The 14,813-nt window shown below is 31.5% G+C and overlaps 1 protein-coding gene across 4 annotated transcripts; it reads right to left on the bottom strand.

Annotated features, from left to right (window-relative positions):
- Window positions 1-818: 818 nt before the first annotated feature.
- On the bottom strand, window positions 819-12,788 carry LOC105334291 (uncharacterized). 4 transcript variants are annotated; one of them, XM_011437684.4, is made up of 9 exons: window positions 12,579-12,788; window positions 6,423-6,682; window positions 6,207-6,254; window positions 5,916-5,992; window positions 4,931-4,985; window positions 3,185-3,365; window positions 2,310-2,419; window positions 1,706-1,813; window positions 821-1,098 (listed from the first exon to the last, which is right to left on the bottom strand). In XM_011437684.4, exons 2-9 carry the CDS (start codon window positions 6,597-6,599, stop codon window positions 1,051-1,053), a joined length of 804 nt encoding a protein of 267 aa, XP_011435986.3. In that variant the 5' UTR covers window positions 6,600-6,682; window positions 12,579-12,788; the 3' UTR covers window positions 821-1,050. The 4 variants fall into 4 exon arrangements, with proteins under 4 accessions (XP_011435987.3, XP_065938684.1, XP_011435986.3 ...); XM_034449571.2 differs by lacking the exon at window positions 12,579-12,788 and adding an exon at window positions 11,500-11,685; XM_011437685.4 differs by lacking the exon at window positions 12,579-12,788 and having other exon boundaries at window positions 819-1,098; window positions 5,916-5,975; window positions 6,423-6,681.
- Between the last annotated feature and the right edge of the window lie 2,025 nt (window positions 12,789-14,813).

Genomic DNA, 14,813 nt, shown 5'->3' with positions numbered 1-14,813 from the left:
ACATTTAAAATAAAATTATTTTGTGCTTTTATAGATTTTGAAAAGGCTTTTAATTCAGTTTGGCGTGTTGGTCTATGGAACAAATTGTTGTTTAAAAATATTGATGGCAAGTGTTTTAACGTTATGTATAAGGGAATTAAATCTTGTGTAACTGCCAAGGGTTTAACCTCTGATATGTTTCCATGTACAGTGGGCGTTAGACAAGGTGAAAATTTGTCACCTTTTTTATTTGCACTTTATCTTAACAATTTAGAAGAATTTTTATCAACAAATGATGTAGAGGGTTTGACATCACTATCATATCAATTGGAAAACAAATGTAACTTATATCTAAGACTTTTGTATTATTAAATGCAGATGATACAATATTATTACCAGAATCTCCTGATAATCTTCATCATCAACTTGATGTTTTTTAAAGATATTGTAAAAGCTGTACTTTAGAGCGATCGGCGACAGTAGCAACACCTTTTTTAAGAATGTGAACATATGTTTATAATGTAGCTGTTCTTTTTTTATAGTTTCTTAAGTAGTTTAGTAGTAGCTTTAGATTTTGTTTTCTTTGTTTTGTACTCATGTAATTTATTTTTTGGTCCTGAAGGGACTGGTTGTCCCGAAAATTTGACAATTTCTATTGTTCGTGTCGTTAGCCACTTTTAGTGCTTTATATATATATATATATATATATATATATATATATATATATATATATATATATATATATATATATATATACACACGCCAATTGCACATTTCGTTTATACAAGAGAAGATAATCAAAATAGCATTCACAACATTTATTTTAAATATACTAGTAATTATAGTGGACAATGCATATCGAGTTACAAAACAGGTACTTTGTGTGTCATATAATCAAGAAACAGATTAATAAATAATAAGAGATTAAGCAAACATTACTGTATATTAAGAGATCAAGTGTTGACTTTTATTTGAAAAAAACCTTCAAGTATTGTACATTTTATGATTTTAATGTTAATTTGGTGACACATAGAGTTGACTTCAGTAAATATATTGGTCTTTCTTTATTCCTTAAATGTCTGCGTTGCCATTGGGTGATGACTTTTTTATTCGCGACTCCTATTAAGCAAACAAAAAAGTATATAACATTGTTTACTAGACAAGTGCATGTTATTTCCTAATGTAAAATGCTGACATACACTGTCCATGGAGTAAGTACATTTAATATTCATTGTCGAAATGGCTTTTACCTGAATTACGTGAAAAAGCCCAGGTGTGAGGTATTTATCTAGCAAGTATTTTAAATATCTGATGCTGTATGGTTTAAATCGTGTCAATGAGTACAATTCTTTCCATTATATAATGACATTAACTCTGCAGGTACACATGCCAGTAAGTCCATATGTTGTACAGTCTTATAGATATAATCCAAAATCTAAATGACCTTGATCATTAGAATTGATCTTTTTTGTAGGTTGTTTATAGTACATGTATATTATATTAGGATTGTCATATTGACTTTTTTCCTTATTTGTTCCCTATGTATCTACCGATCTACATGTACATGTACCTTCTAATCTTATTCCTTACTATATTGTCATGTGATAACAATATATTCAACTAGCTCCTTTTCTCTAAATTTATTTGTTATACATGTATCTGTATGAAAGAGTTATCTCTCCCCCTTATTTATATTCCTCAACCTCCTCCTTGTTGGTATCGTTACCTCTGTCATATGTGATTGATCCATTTCCATTGAAAGCATGTTGTCTGGATGGATCCGGAATTGATGGTCTGGGAGTTTCAATTCATGTGTCTCGTAGGCCAAACACATCTGGGTTTTTTTTTCAATTTACGTTTTTAATTGTTATTGATAGTACAGTCATATTGTGTAAATCACATTTTTTTTTATACCTTTGCTAGAGTTATATCAAGATGCAATCACTTGGACCCTTGGTCTAGATAATATCATTATTCAAAGAAGCAGCAAATTTTAATTATTCGACAAAAAACTGATTAACACAATATGACTGTACTATCAATATGCTTGATGATATATTATCTATTTAAACAAACAATTTTTTGCGCTGATATTAAAAAAAATATAAGTGAATATAAATTTCTGAAAAAAAAACTTTTCTTTTTGTAATGCACAATCTGTGCTTTACAAATCTGGAACTAAATCCATGATCAGCTTCTTTTTAAATGGCTTTCATACATATCCCTACTTGGGTAGCAAAAGCTCTTATATTAAGTTTTGCAATATCGTTAACACTTCAGCTTCAAGTTTTGCGATTAAATTTGAATTATAAACTGGTAAATGTTCTTACTTGGTTTGCGCACTGATCGTGATCCATCAACCCTATGTCAGTTCCTAGTCCCGGACACAGCACACTGCGGATCTTTCTACTGCCATAGTTCCGCTTATTGTGTTCACGTACTAAAAGAGTAACCATTGGATGTAACAATTTACCGGTACTACAACGATGAACAAATACATGTAATAATGATGAATATTGTGTTATTACATGAACAGAAATGTAAGACACATAGATACTGGTTTGATAAAAGTTCCCCTCTCTAAAAACTTACAAACGCTACCAAATAAGATCAAGAACTATTCCACTACCTAAAGCTATCAGTAATGCCTCACCTTTTTACAGAATATTAAAAAAAATCCTCTTTCATTCTACCATGGCTTTATGTACAAACACAACCACATGAAGCTGTTTATCTCAAAACTTAGTATGGAAAATTGTTAACTACATTTGTATATAATAATAAGCTAAAAGTCATCAATTATACATACAAGAAACTTACTTGAGGTATCAATTATTAGAAATTGTGTGTAACAAAAAATACAAAATGTTTTAAATGTAAATGCTTATCAATACAAATATATATATATATATATATATATATATATAGAGAGAGAGAGAGAGAGAGAGAGAGAGAGAGAGAGAGAGAGGGATTATATCTAAAGCAAACTAGCGTGGCGCAGCGTCATTCCCCATTTATTTGCGCCATGTCCTTTTTCAAACGTCATTTCCTTTTTTATTACTTAATTATTAGTTATGCTTTTTTTTTAATAAGCAGATTTAATTCAAAATCACCATTACCATAACCTCTGCTTTGAATTCAAATTATACCAAAACTTGCTGGACTGTTTGTCTATGTGTGTGTGCGTGCGTGTGTGTTTGTGTACCTGCCAGTATCACAGCTCTAAATGCCAGGTAGGCATTGACAGTGTTCTCCACACCTTGGGGTATCCTCATGGTGGGGGCAGCTATCAGGTAATTGATAGGAAGCCCCTCATTGAATCCCTGTAGGTCTTCTTCTGATGGTTGTGTATGCCAACTATAGGCAGCAATAATCACAGCTTGACCCTGTAATCCAAATATCCACTGGACATCTAAATTCCAATTTCAGATTTCTACCAAATTAATCATTACAAAAAATCCTTCATTATATACTATCTGAATTTTATTTAAAAAAAAAAAACAATAGGCGAAAGGGCCACATCGCTCACCTCAGCAAAAATAGCCAAAATAAAACCAGTTTTATGGAGTCATACACAAAAGCAGGGTCATATAGTAAAAACGATATCGATTTTTTAAAAAAAATGATTTTGATATTTTACTTGCAAAGAAATCGTAAAAATCGCGATCTGACTAAAGCACAGACACATATACAGTGTATATATATATATATATATATATATATATATATATATATATATATATATATATATATATATATATATATATAATAATAAAAGAAAAAAAGCAACACTAACTGCAAAACATAAGCGCTTTCATTGTTTAAAATCTTCAGACGTTTTACAGTCGTTAAAACTAGTAAAACGTCTGAAGATTTTTAACAATGAAAGCGCTTATGTTTTGCAGATAGTGTTGCTTTTTTTCTTTTATTATATTTTTACCGGACACTGAGAAAATACTTTTGTGATTTGGATATATATATATATATATATATATATATATATGTATATATATATATATATATATATATATATATATATATATATATATATATATATATATATATAGGTACAAATATTGACACCTTGACATATGCCTGCCCATAGTGATCAATATTTTACTTACGATTTTGCCTTGTCTAGAATTCGCCCCAAAAATGTTGTGGTAAAAAAGATATGATATGAGATATTGAAAGTCTTAATCCTCTAACTGACAAAAAGAGCGAAATGCGCGAAAATAAAACGGAAGTGAATAGTTCCCTTATACATTATACACAGCATATCTATTTCAGACCACAATTGATCTTGATTTTGGCTGTTGCTTAAGTCATCTTTTTTATATGCGGAATCTTCTCTTACATTTAACCATTTCTACTAAAAAGCGTCGGAAACAGGCGGTATATATACCCCCTCTGACTTGTTCGAGCCTTCCTACGATGAAACGCGTGATCGGATAAACATCACCGGTCATCATAAATGGAACAAACTTGAATCTACACCATCTGAAAATGATTCCACATAAGTTTCAGCTTTTTTGGTAGATCTCTTCCTGATTAGATTTTAAAAGATTTTCTCTAATATAAAAAATCCTAACATGTAAAACAAACAACACACGTAAATCTACACCACCTGAGGACGGATGCTTCAACACATGTTTTAGCTTTGGGCTAAATAGTATTTTGGAAGACGATTTTTGAATATTACTCTGAATCATAATTATCTCTGTTTGAAATAGGGTGCGGCCTTTTTTTTCGATTTTTTTAAAATTCGAATCACCTTATCACAATATTGCTTTGTGACAAATTTGGTTGAAAGTCGTCCATTGGTTCTAGAGAAAAAGTCGAAAATGTAAAAGAGTTAAGATGGATTGACAGACGGACGACAGATAAAAATTGATCCAAAAATCCCACTTGAACTGTAAAAAACAAATCAAAAACGAAACAAACAACTCACCACCAAAATTTCTCCACGATATTTTTTTCGAATAACGTGTTGTAACCGTTCTTGCCTATTCAATTAAATGAAATATCAAATCCAACAAATCCACCAAATGGAAAATCTTCATGTTCATGATTAAAAAAAAGTTATTTTAACCGATTAAAGCCTTTGGGCCATTTCATTAACCTAATAAATGTTTTTTTGTTTAATCAGGGGCAATTATGTTTTCATGTTGTACAATATAATTTCATTATCTAAGAAAGCTTAATTCATAAAATATATATCTAATATGGCTATGATTTTTTAAACTGGGTTTTCATTTTTTAAAGCTGCGTGGTCCGATTTATATCAAATTTTATGCACACTTTTAAACTATGGCTATGTTAAGTATATGTATAATGATAGACATTGCAGTAGTTTTCCCAGTCAATTAAGCCAAATTCCAATGAAGAAAAATACGTACACAATTTGCTAACAAAACAAACGACATAAAAGGGTACCGCGTTATTTCGCCTCATGTTAAAATTCACCCCTGACGACGAGTCGGGTATGGTTGTATTACGACTTTGACATCGCTTTAAATAAAGGTCGAAATGATCAGGCAAATTACAAATAAACATGTGTACGTTTTGTTCGCTTATATTCCTGAAGTTTGCTTTCTTTACAATCGATGCATAGCATGCGGGTTGAATAATCCCAATTGTTCGGGGGACGAAACCAAACGGTTTCCTTTTCTAAACATTCCCGTGATGTATCTTGGTTTGTTTTTTCGTTTGCCCAAAGAGAAATAATTTTATTTTCTTTGAATATTTCTAACTTTGAAAGGAAACTGATTCTGTTGGTGTAAATAGGAGAAAGTCCATAACTTTTTAAGATAAATGGTTTGTTTAGAAAAAAAATTGATACTGTAATAACAAAAAAATCGGACCAAGCAGCTTTAATAAAATGGCAATGAGAAAGATGATATAAATTTAAAAATCTTCATTGAGCTGTAACTTACATTTGCCCGCCAAAGTATTTTGAATACGCCATGTTTAATCCCTCATCCATAAAACCAAAGCTGTTAACAGGACATACCTTAATTATGTTTAAAACGGAAAACAAAAGTAGACATGTATAAATACAAAAGATTTTCATATAAAAACATTGAACTAAATATAAAATTATGTTTTAAATAATTGATATTATAATTTTCTGCATTTCAACTTTAATAGAGAAAAACTTTTCAAGAATTTTTCAAAAATGCATCAATCTCATCAATTTGAATAATTTCCAACGAAAAAAAACTTACTATAGCATCAGCAGCTGGTGCACTTTCAAATAAATCACCATTTGATATCTATGAATGGTATGATCATAACTTTATTACTTCTTCAACACTGAAATACATGTTCTGCACATGGATTAAAAAATGATCCCTGTATTATGATCGTTTAGTTGATAAGTTATCTGTAACATGTGTCATATACATATATGTATGTTGTCATATTTCTTTCAATTCACTTACTTGAACATTTTTGTGTGATTCTGGAAACCTAGATTTCCAGGCTTGAAACATTCCATGTGATATATCCCTTAGTTTGTATACAACCGCATCTTCTAATTCATCTAGATCAGATTCATCTTCGTCAGACTCTATTATTTCCGGAGCACGTGCACCTGTGCGTGAACGACTCTGTCCCATTCTCTCAACACAAACACAGGTCGTGCTACACAAGCTTCGCTTACACCTCGGTCAATGCCCGATGAACAAGATTCGTGTACGAACTGAAACGATAAGGGTAAAGTGTATGTTAAATCGCTATTTTTAGTTTACTTCATTTATATATAAATATGATTTAAAATCTTTCAAACGTTATTCATTTTTGTTCCAAAGTTACTTCGAGATCTATTGAAGTTTTGCGGAGGTAGAAATTAAAACTTGATCACATGATCAAGTTTGACCGATCTTTTAAAGTTAAGAAAAATCATTTTCTGCACGCTCCCAATTCATCGTTGATTTAAAACAAATCATTTGTAACGTCTTCTGCTCTATTGTCTTTCACTCTGCCCATAAAGTCTTCGCCAGTAAATATCCTCCTTTTAAGCCGATCGTACAGATGAAACGAGCCAATCATTCCACGACTGCATCATGCTTGTTTTGATCATGTGACACGCTTTTTCCAGCGTTGACAGGGGCTCGTTTCACAAAAGGGATGTACACCCAGACTTCGCGCTATACAATATAAATTCGGTTCCATGGTTCAAATATTTACGGTTCATATAAGAATGCATGCATCTTTTCGCCCGACTTAAGTTAAGTCAAAATTTTACGTCCACGCATAGGTAGGCGTAAGTTTGGGCGTTATTATTAACAAGTAAGCTAATGTTTTAATTTTATTTCACTCAAACAAATATAAATCAGATCAATTTACCAAAGAAAACGCAACGCATTTTTATAAGATAGGAGGCGAAGCGCTCAGATTTTAATCACATTACATAAATTCTCTCAATCTGTTCTCATCAAATCAATTCACAGTGAATCAACTCGATCGACCAATCCCCCGTTTAACCCCATCCATCTTTACAATCATCAAACTACAAAGGACAAATTATAAACCTCGACAATTGATACGAATAACATATCAAATTAATGCCAGTGTCGGTGGGAAGAACTCTAAAACGTGAACTAAGTTAGGAACCTTCGAACGCCTCATTTACCCAATACATGCCCTTAAATAACATCTCCACTCATGCGTACTATAGTTACTACATAAAATAGCCAATCATTGTAATAACCAACCATCCGTCCACGGGTTTAAAAAAAATAAGGTAGAGTTAAGTTTTAAAAAGGAAAACTTTTTATATACCCAGCTTTTTTTAAAACACTTAATTTTTTCTGACAATGTTTCATTATGTTATCTACTGCTTTTTCACTTTTTCACCTGTCATGTTTTCATAACAGTCTGTCATTAAACCAATGCAGGAACTGCCACTGTAGCAACTCTTGGCCTTAAACTGTGTAATTCGAAAAATTCTTCTCTAAACGAATATCCTCCAAAGCAGAAGAATAATTTCTCTTGTTTTAGGTTATGAAAGAGGTTTGTTGGTATCTCTTCATTTAAAAGAACCAACTTTTTCATGCATTTTTATTTGTCAGAAATATACTCGTCTGAAGAATTTATTAGATCTATTCCAACCTAATTTAAATATCTTTAAAAAAAAAACCACCGGACATGTGTTGATACCTTCTCTGAAATACAAACAATTTGTATAATTAACTATTGAGACTTGTTAATCTTTAAATGAAATATCGGATTGTCTGATGTTAAAATTTTTTTAAAATCTAAGAAAACCAGGATATCCTTAAAGACAAGTTGCGATAATTCTCTGTACGAGCTATTTTCATTGCCATACTTTTCTGCCAGAGGAAATAAATGGAAATGTAAAATAGGTTTCCTTTGTGTGACAAGCTTCCCTTCCCGTTGCATTCTCTCAGCACCCCTACCTAGTGCCTGTGTAACTACGGAAGAATAGCATGAGTTTGGATAAGCTGCTTAATTATAAGCCCATAAAATAGCACTTACAACTCCCTTTTTTTTGCTTGACGAACTAAATTCCTGACAAAATGTGACATAAATACATAGAAGTCGCCATATTTGTTGAATAATTTCCTTCTCCTTTTCTCTGCCTTTTCTTTCAAACAGTACTCCAATAATAGAGCAGATATTCTGTCAAGCTCGAGATTATTGTAAGCTTTAGCTCCTAACCGTCGTTCCTTGAGGAATATATCTGTAAAGCGTATAATTTAAAGCATTCATAAGTATGAATACATACATACATGCATACAAAGAAGTATGAACAATGTAAATACTCTTTCTTTACTTGTGACGCCCCTCATGTTATCACGTCTGTAATATGTCTCTAGCATATTCTCCGTTCCCTCAGCTCTTAGCAATTTCGCTTCTCCACGTTTTGACACTTGTACGACGGACCTTTCCACCCTTCAAAACTGGCCTGCATGTAGATTCAAGAATTTCCATTAATCTTGAGATCCCAATGACTTTATGTCCGTTCTTATATCTAGTGACAATTCTGTTGATCTTTTACCTATCCTGCCTTCAGTTGTAATATTTCAACAAATAAACCTTAGCAGACGTAATATAGAACAGCACGCTAAACTTTCATCTTAAAGGACATTGGGGGTTATCTCATAATTAAAAAAAACAATGCTTTTATGATTTACGACAATTTGAAAAAAAAAAAACCGAAATGTGTGAACTTCACGATGTCAGCTATTTTATAGGGATACTTTTTGCACGACACTGTACGTGATCGAACACCGTCTGATGTAATTCACGCGTTATTACGTCTTTCATTGAATTAGGATATAGACAAGGCATTTGATAATTTATGTTATCATTAAGTATTGATAAATATAATTATACATTATTCTTTTCCATAACGAATCATAATACAAAAGGGTATGTGTTGTTCTTTATATGTGCACTGGGTAAGACTAATACTTATATTGCTTCTTGAATTTGTACGTTCTGTTTATGAATTTATGAATAAAAGAAAAAACTAAATAAAATATATATATTTTTTTATAATCTGTCTTTGATCGACATTTTGCTTAATTACAAGATATTTATAAATACCTCAGGGTTCAAACGATTAAATAAAGCTAGCATCATCACATTGTTACTCATTTCTCTGTCGAGAAACATCAGAATTTTAAGATAATAACAAAAATGATATCCTCATCATGCACGTCTTTTAAGATATTTCTTTATTATTCATTGCTAAATTATTGAATTTTAAAATTCTTTTCTTTGGAAATCAAAATATTAGCCCCTACTGTATTTTAACTTCAACCTCTTTTTCTATAGACCATGTCTATGAATACTGTGGAATCATTTGAATTCGTGGTGGATCAATTTTCGGGGTATTCGTGGGTTGCCCTCACCCACGAATTTAAAACCACAACAAAACAATTTTAGACAGAGATATCTTTGTTGCTAAAACAGTAACCGACGCATCCACGAAATTACAGCCCCACGAATAAGCAAAAAGGTCAGAATCCACGAAAATTGTTGCCACGAATTTAAATGATTCCACAGTAATACATACATTTTTGAAGAAAAACTCGGTCGTGGAAACATATATAGAAACGTAACCAAATACTAATTTCTTAACTTTTATTGCTTGCTTAAATCATCGCTCCCCAACAGAGACTGGCACACACAAACACAGAGTTATCGTTTGTTGTGCACGTATTATAAACGTTGGATATCATTTCAACATTTTAATTTTATTTAGGTGTAGAGTAAACATACTCTAAAATTTTAACTCAACGAACGTATGTGCTTTTACAGTATACAGATAAATAAAAAATGTGTTAATTTGCATTCACATTGCTGGCAAATTAAAAGTTGCCATTGAAATAGATAAATAAGCAGTATTGCTTTAAGTTTAACTTAAAGACGAATATGATGGTCAATTTGTTGACCACTAAGCCTCCTTAAGACGGATTGGTCGAGTCCAAATTGATCTTGATATGAAGCAATATGAGGTGCATTTTTTAGAATTTTATTTTGCTGCAAAAACCTGCTAGTATGATAAGTCTGCCTGTAACTTTTATGATAAACAAGATTTGTACAAATCATTAATTTTTGTCAGGAGAAAGATTTCAGTTAAAAGGAATATATAGCAGATCAATTTTTGTACAGGACGACAATATTCCAATTTTGCTCCAATTAACGCTTCTTAATGGCTTTTCCCACTAAATCAGATGTAACAGAAATTTAAAAACCATGATATTTTTTGTTATTTTAGCAAAAACTAACATTTTCTTTAAAAAAAATTTCAACATGAAAATTGCAGCTCATATTGCTTTGACTTATTCAAAGTCATTGATTGTTAGCAGGATTGACATAAGAGTTATATTTTTTTTTATCCTAAAGAAGCCTTTTTAAGTTTTTATAAAACGGGATTAAAATTGTGATTTGGGTACTTTTGATAATAGTTTTAGAATTTTTACACAGGCCAGCGCACAGCATACTCGCATATAACGTATTCACTTAAATATGTGCTTTTCTGCAATTATTTTAAATATACTGCGAATAATACATGTGGTGAAAATATATAGGTAATTGTTTCGCAAATATCATTCCTAATCTACATGTTAAGCAAAGGACTTTTAAAGTACAAAAAAGTGAATACTGGTAAAATCTCACCCTATTTGAAGTACTGTGGAATCATTTAAATTCGTGGGGAACAATTTTCGTGGATTCTGACTTTTTTGCTCATTCGTGGGGCTGTAATTTCGTGGATGTGTCGGTTACTGTTTCAGCAACAAAGATAACTCTGTCTAAAATTGTTTTCGTTGTGGATTTACATTCGTGGGCGAGGGCTACCCACGAATACCCCGAAACTTGAACCACCAAGAATTCTAATGATTCCACAGTATATCTTCATTTCGTTTACATGTACACGAGTTCCTTTCAAATATGAATGTTAAAGATTTTGAATAAAAACATGTTACTTCAAGATGAAATAAAATCTACCCTTAATGATATTATATGTATAATAGAAATCCCCACCAAGAAATTGCGATAGCGCCTCTATATTAATATTTTTCCAGCAGCCTTTTTATCCCGGAAATCGATGAATACAGATCCATATCTTTATAAAATGTTGACTGAATTTTGATTTTTACTGCATGTATACTTTCACGGAGATAACAGGAACCCTATAAAATGGCTGACTATAGGGCTTCGTATAGAGTACTTTTATCATCGATATTTATAGCATTGGTCTTATATCATCGTTATTTATAGAAACGGGAAATGAAAATATTCAGCATGAGCAGAAAACAAGACCACTGGTTTAAAGAGTACAAATGGAAAATTATAGCATGGAATGCATTAAAAAAAGGATGACAAATACCGAGAGAAAAAAACCGAGCACATTAAATGCGTTTCCTTGGTTTGACAACAAGAAAGCGAATACATGTATAAAAAACTTTTTATCAGTTTTGATATGAAACAAGATAAATGCAAAAACAAAGTTATCAATGAAAAAGCCAATTTGACGATAAAGTTCACACGCTGTTAGTTTTATACGTAGATAATAAAGGTGAATGGATGAATGACGCCATTGATAGAGCTCATTTAAAGAGAAAAGTTTTCAGACAGAAATGATTTTGTGACCAATATTTTAACAAAAAAAAATATTTAAGGGCAATTAAAAGACCGTCTTTTGAAGGTGAAAGAGAGTATTTTTCTATCATCGATGGTGTAACAAGGGTCCTATAGATGCTAGAAATATAAACAAAGAGCATGCATAGAAAAAAAAGTTGCGTGGTCTCATATCATCGCTATTTAGAGAAACGAGAGCTGATAATACAAACAGTAAGCGCAGAGAAAGATGATTAATGGCTTAATCATATATATATATATATATATATATAGATATATATATATATATATATATATATATAACGTTCCTTTTAGTATGGATTGTTAAAATGTAACTGCTCACAGTACAAATGGAAAATTATAACATCGTTAACATTAAAATTGTGGCCGTGGAATAATTTTTTTAAAGCAGTAACTCGAAACGGGTACGATTTTGTCGAAAGCTGGTGAACTAAACAATTTTTATCGAAACTTAGACTTACCGGTATGCCCCAGTGATCCCTTGATATGCAACAAGATGGATGCCAAACAAACAGAGTCATCAGTGGAAAAAACTCTCATTTCATGATATTGTTCACACGCTGTTAGTTCTAAACAAAGAAAGGAAAGCTGAATGGATAAAATGCGTCAATAATTGATCTCATTTTCGAAGAAGAGTTCAATGGTGAAAACTGATTTAGTAATCGATATTTAGATGAGAAAAAACTATTAAAGGGCGATAAGAAGACCGCGTCTTGAGGATGACGTATGGCGGACTTTTATCATCGATAATAAGAGCATATGAGTCCGCATTGAGGTGTAACAGAAGCCATTTAATAAATAGCAAGCATGTATACAAAATAGTAAGCATGTGCAGAAAAAAAGAGATTATTGGCTAAATCAAAGTATACAAAAACGACTGTCAGAGAGTAAAGTGCAAAATAAAAGCTATATCGCCTGGAGTGCATTTAAAAGCAGCGGGCATTGAATGAGAATCGTGTGTATAAATGATTTATAAGAAGTGACCCGAAACGGCTACGATTTTTGCCGACAGCTGATAGCGTGGACCCTGAAATGGCCTTGGTAATATTGTTCACATGAAGAAATTTTTCTTAAAAATAGCATGAATGGAACTAGTTATCCTAATGGACAAATATTTTTTGTAATCTCATACATCAACGGTTAAGAGGTAAATGGAATGGAAACTGATTAATTTATATAAATCAATTTTCAGAAGATGATTTGTTTAATATAAATTATTTTTATTTGTTTTGTGCTATTTATCCTGCTTTTAAGGCTATTTATCCTGCTTTTAAGGCTATTTGAACATTTCATTAAACTAGTTTTGGAAAATTTACATGTACGGTACTGATTGACCAGGCAAACATGTCATTATATGCACTCCTTGCTTGTTACCACTGAGGATAGAACAACCGTTGGACGTGTTACTTATGCTGTAGCTTATCGGGACAAGCCCAGAAAAGTCATCAGAACTGTAGCTGATTATAATCAAGATATCTAGTTGAAAAGTATTTGTCATAATTCATGAACAAAAACTAATAACCCTCCAAACTTTGTTTGTGAGACTTAAATAATCATGCTGATGTCAGAATCAAATACCCATAGAAGACGAAATACAATTTCTTAACTTACATTTTCACATTCTGATTTGCATGTGCATTTAATAATAACTCAGTTTATTTTACTTACTTTTTACAATCATTTTAAATTGTTAAAAAATGATGTAAATATAAACAATACAATCATATGGCCATTTAAAAAATCACCATATGCTGCTAACTTGGCGTAATATGTATTTTTCTGCCATGTTGCATTCTTTATATCAAGCATAAATCACCAAAGAAAGTATTGTATTGTTTTAATAATTATTTCTTGTCATACTCCTGTTGTAAAACAGCCTAGTGCGAATGTTAAAGCATCTGCAAGCAATGAGATCAAAACATACGCGTTGCTCGTAACAAGAAAGCATTATAAATAGATATATTAAAAAAAAAGTTGCACAAAATTTAAAAAAAAATGAAATTATCTGACAAACGCATATAATTTTTAGGGTTAATAAAATTTTCGTTTTAAATTTTTTGCTTTCTAATTGTTTAAACAAAATCTAGTTTGACTATCTAAATTTTTTAAACCTTCTTAGATTGTATGTAGAAATAAGACTTTTTCAAACTTTAGCTGCTTATAACTGTGAAATCATTTCAATTCGTAGAGGTCAATGTAGGGGTCAACGTTCGTGTAGCCAAAATTTTCCTAGTTCGTGGGAACGCAATTTTTTCGGTAATGTAATCGAGATAATTTTTATGAATTCTAAACAAATAATTGTTTATACGTTCGTGGACAAGAGTTACCCATGAAAGCCACGAATATTGGTCCCCCACAATCAATGATGATTCCACAGTATTCGACTATGATTCGACCTTTAGTTTAAAATTAAAGAATTAGAAAAGTTTATTATATAAATTAGGTGTGGCAATTTCGAACTTAGTATATTAATTGGTAAGGCTGGGACGAGTCAGGGTTCATTCGATTCAGTTTGGTTTCGATTCAAAATGCTACGGTTAGGTATTTTCGGTTTGATTCCATTAAACGTAAATCACCCTTTAAGTTAAAATTTCACACACACACATACACACACACACACACACACACACACACACATATATATATATAAATATATATATATATATTAAAGATAGAGATAATGATCTTTTTACTTT

Source organism: Magallana gigas, chromosome 4, assembly GCF_963853765.1.
Source record: "Magallana gigas chromosome 4, xbMagGiga1.1, whole genome shotgun sequence".
In the NCBI taxonomy this organism is placed as follows: Eukaryota; Metazoa; Mollusca; class Bivalvia; order Ostreida; family Ostreidae; genus Magallana; species Magallana gigas.
Note: the sequence above shows the minus strand (reverse complement) of the source record. Positions and strands in the feature narration are given on the sequence as shown.

Coding starts and splice junctions, on each gene's coding strand:
- LOC105334291 (XM_011437684.4), bottom strand. CDS start 6,599: ATGGGACAGAGTCGTTCACGCACAGGTGCACGTGCTCCGGAAATAATA. Junction 4,986..5,915: donor AAATACTTTGGCGGGCAAAT/GTAAGTTACAGC, acceptor TTAATTGAATAG/GCAAGAACGGTTACAACACG. Junction 1,814..2,309: donor ACGATCAGTGCGCAAACCAA/GTAAGAACATTT, acceptor AAAAAAACCCAG/ATGTGTTTGGCCTACGAGAC.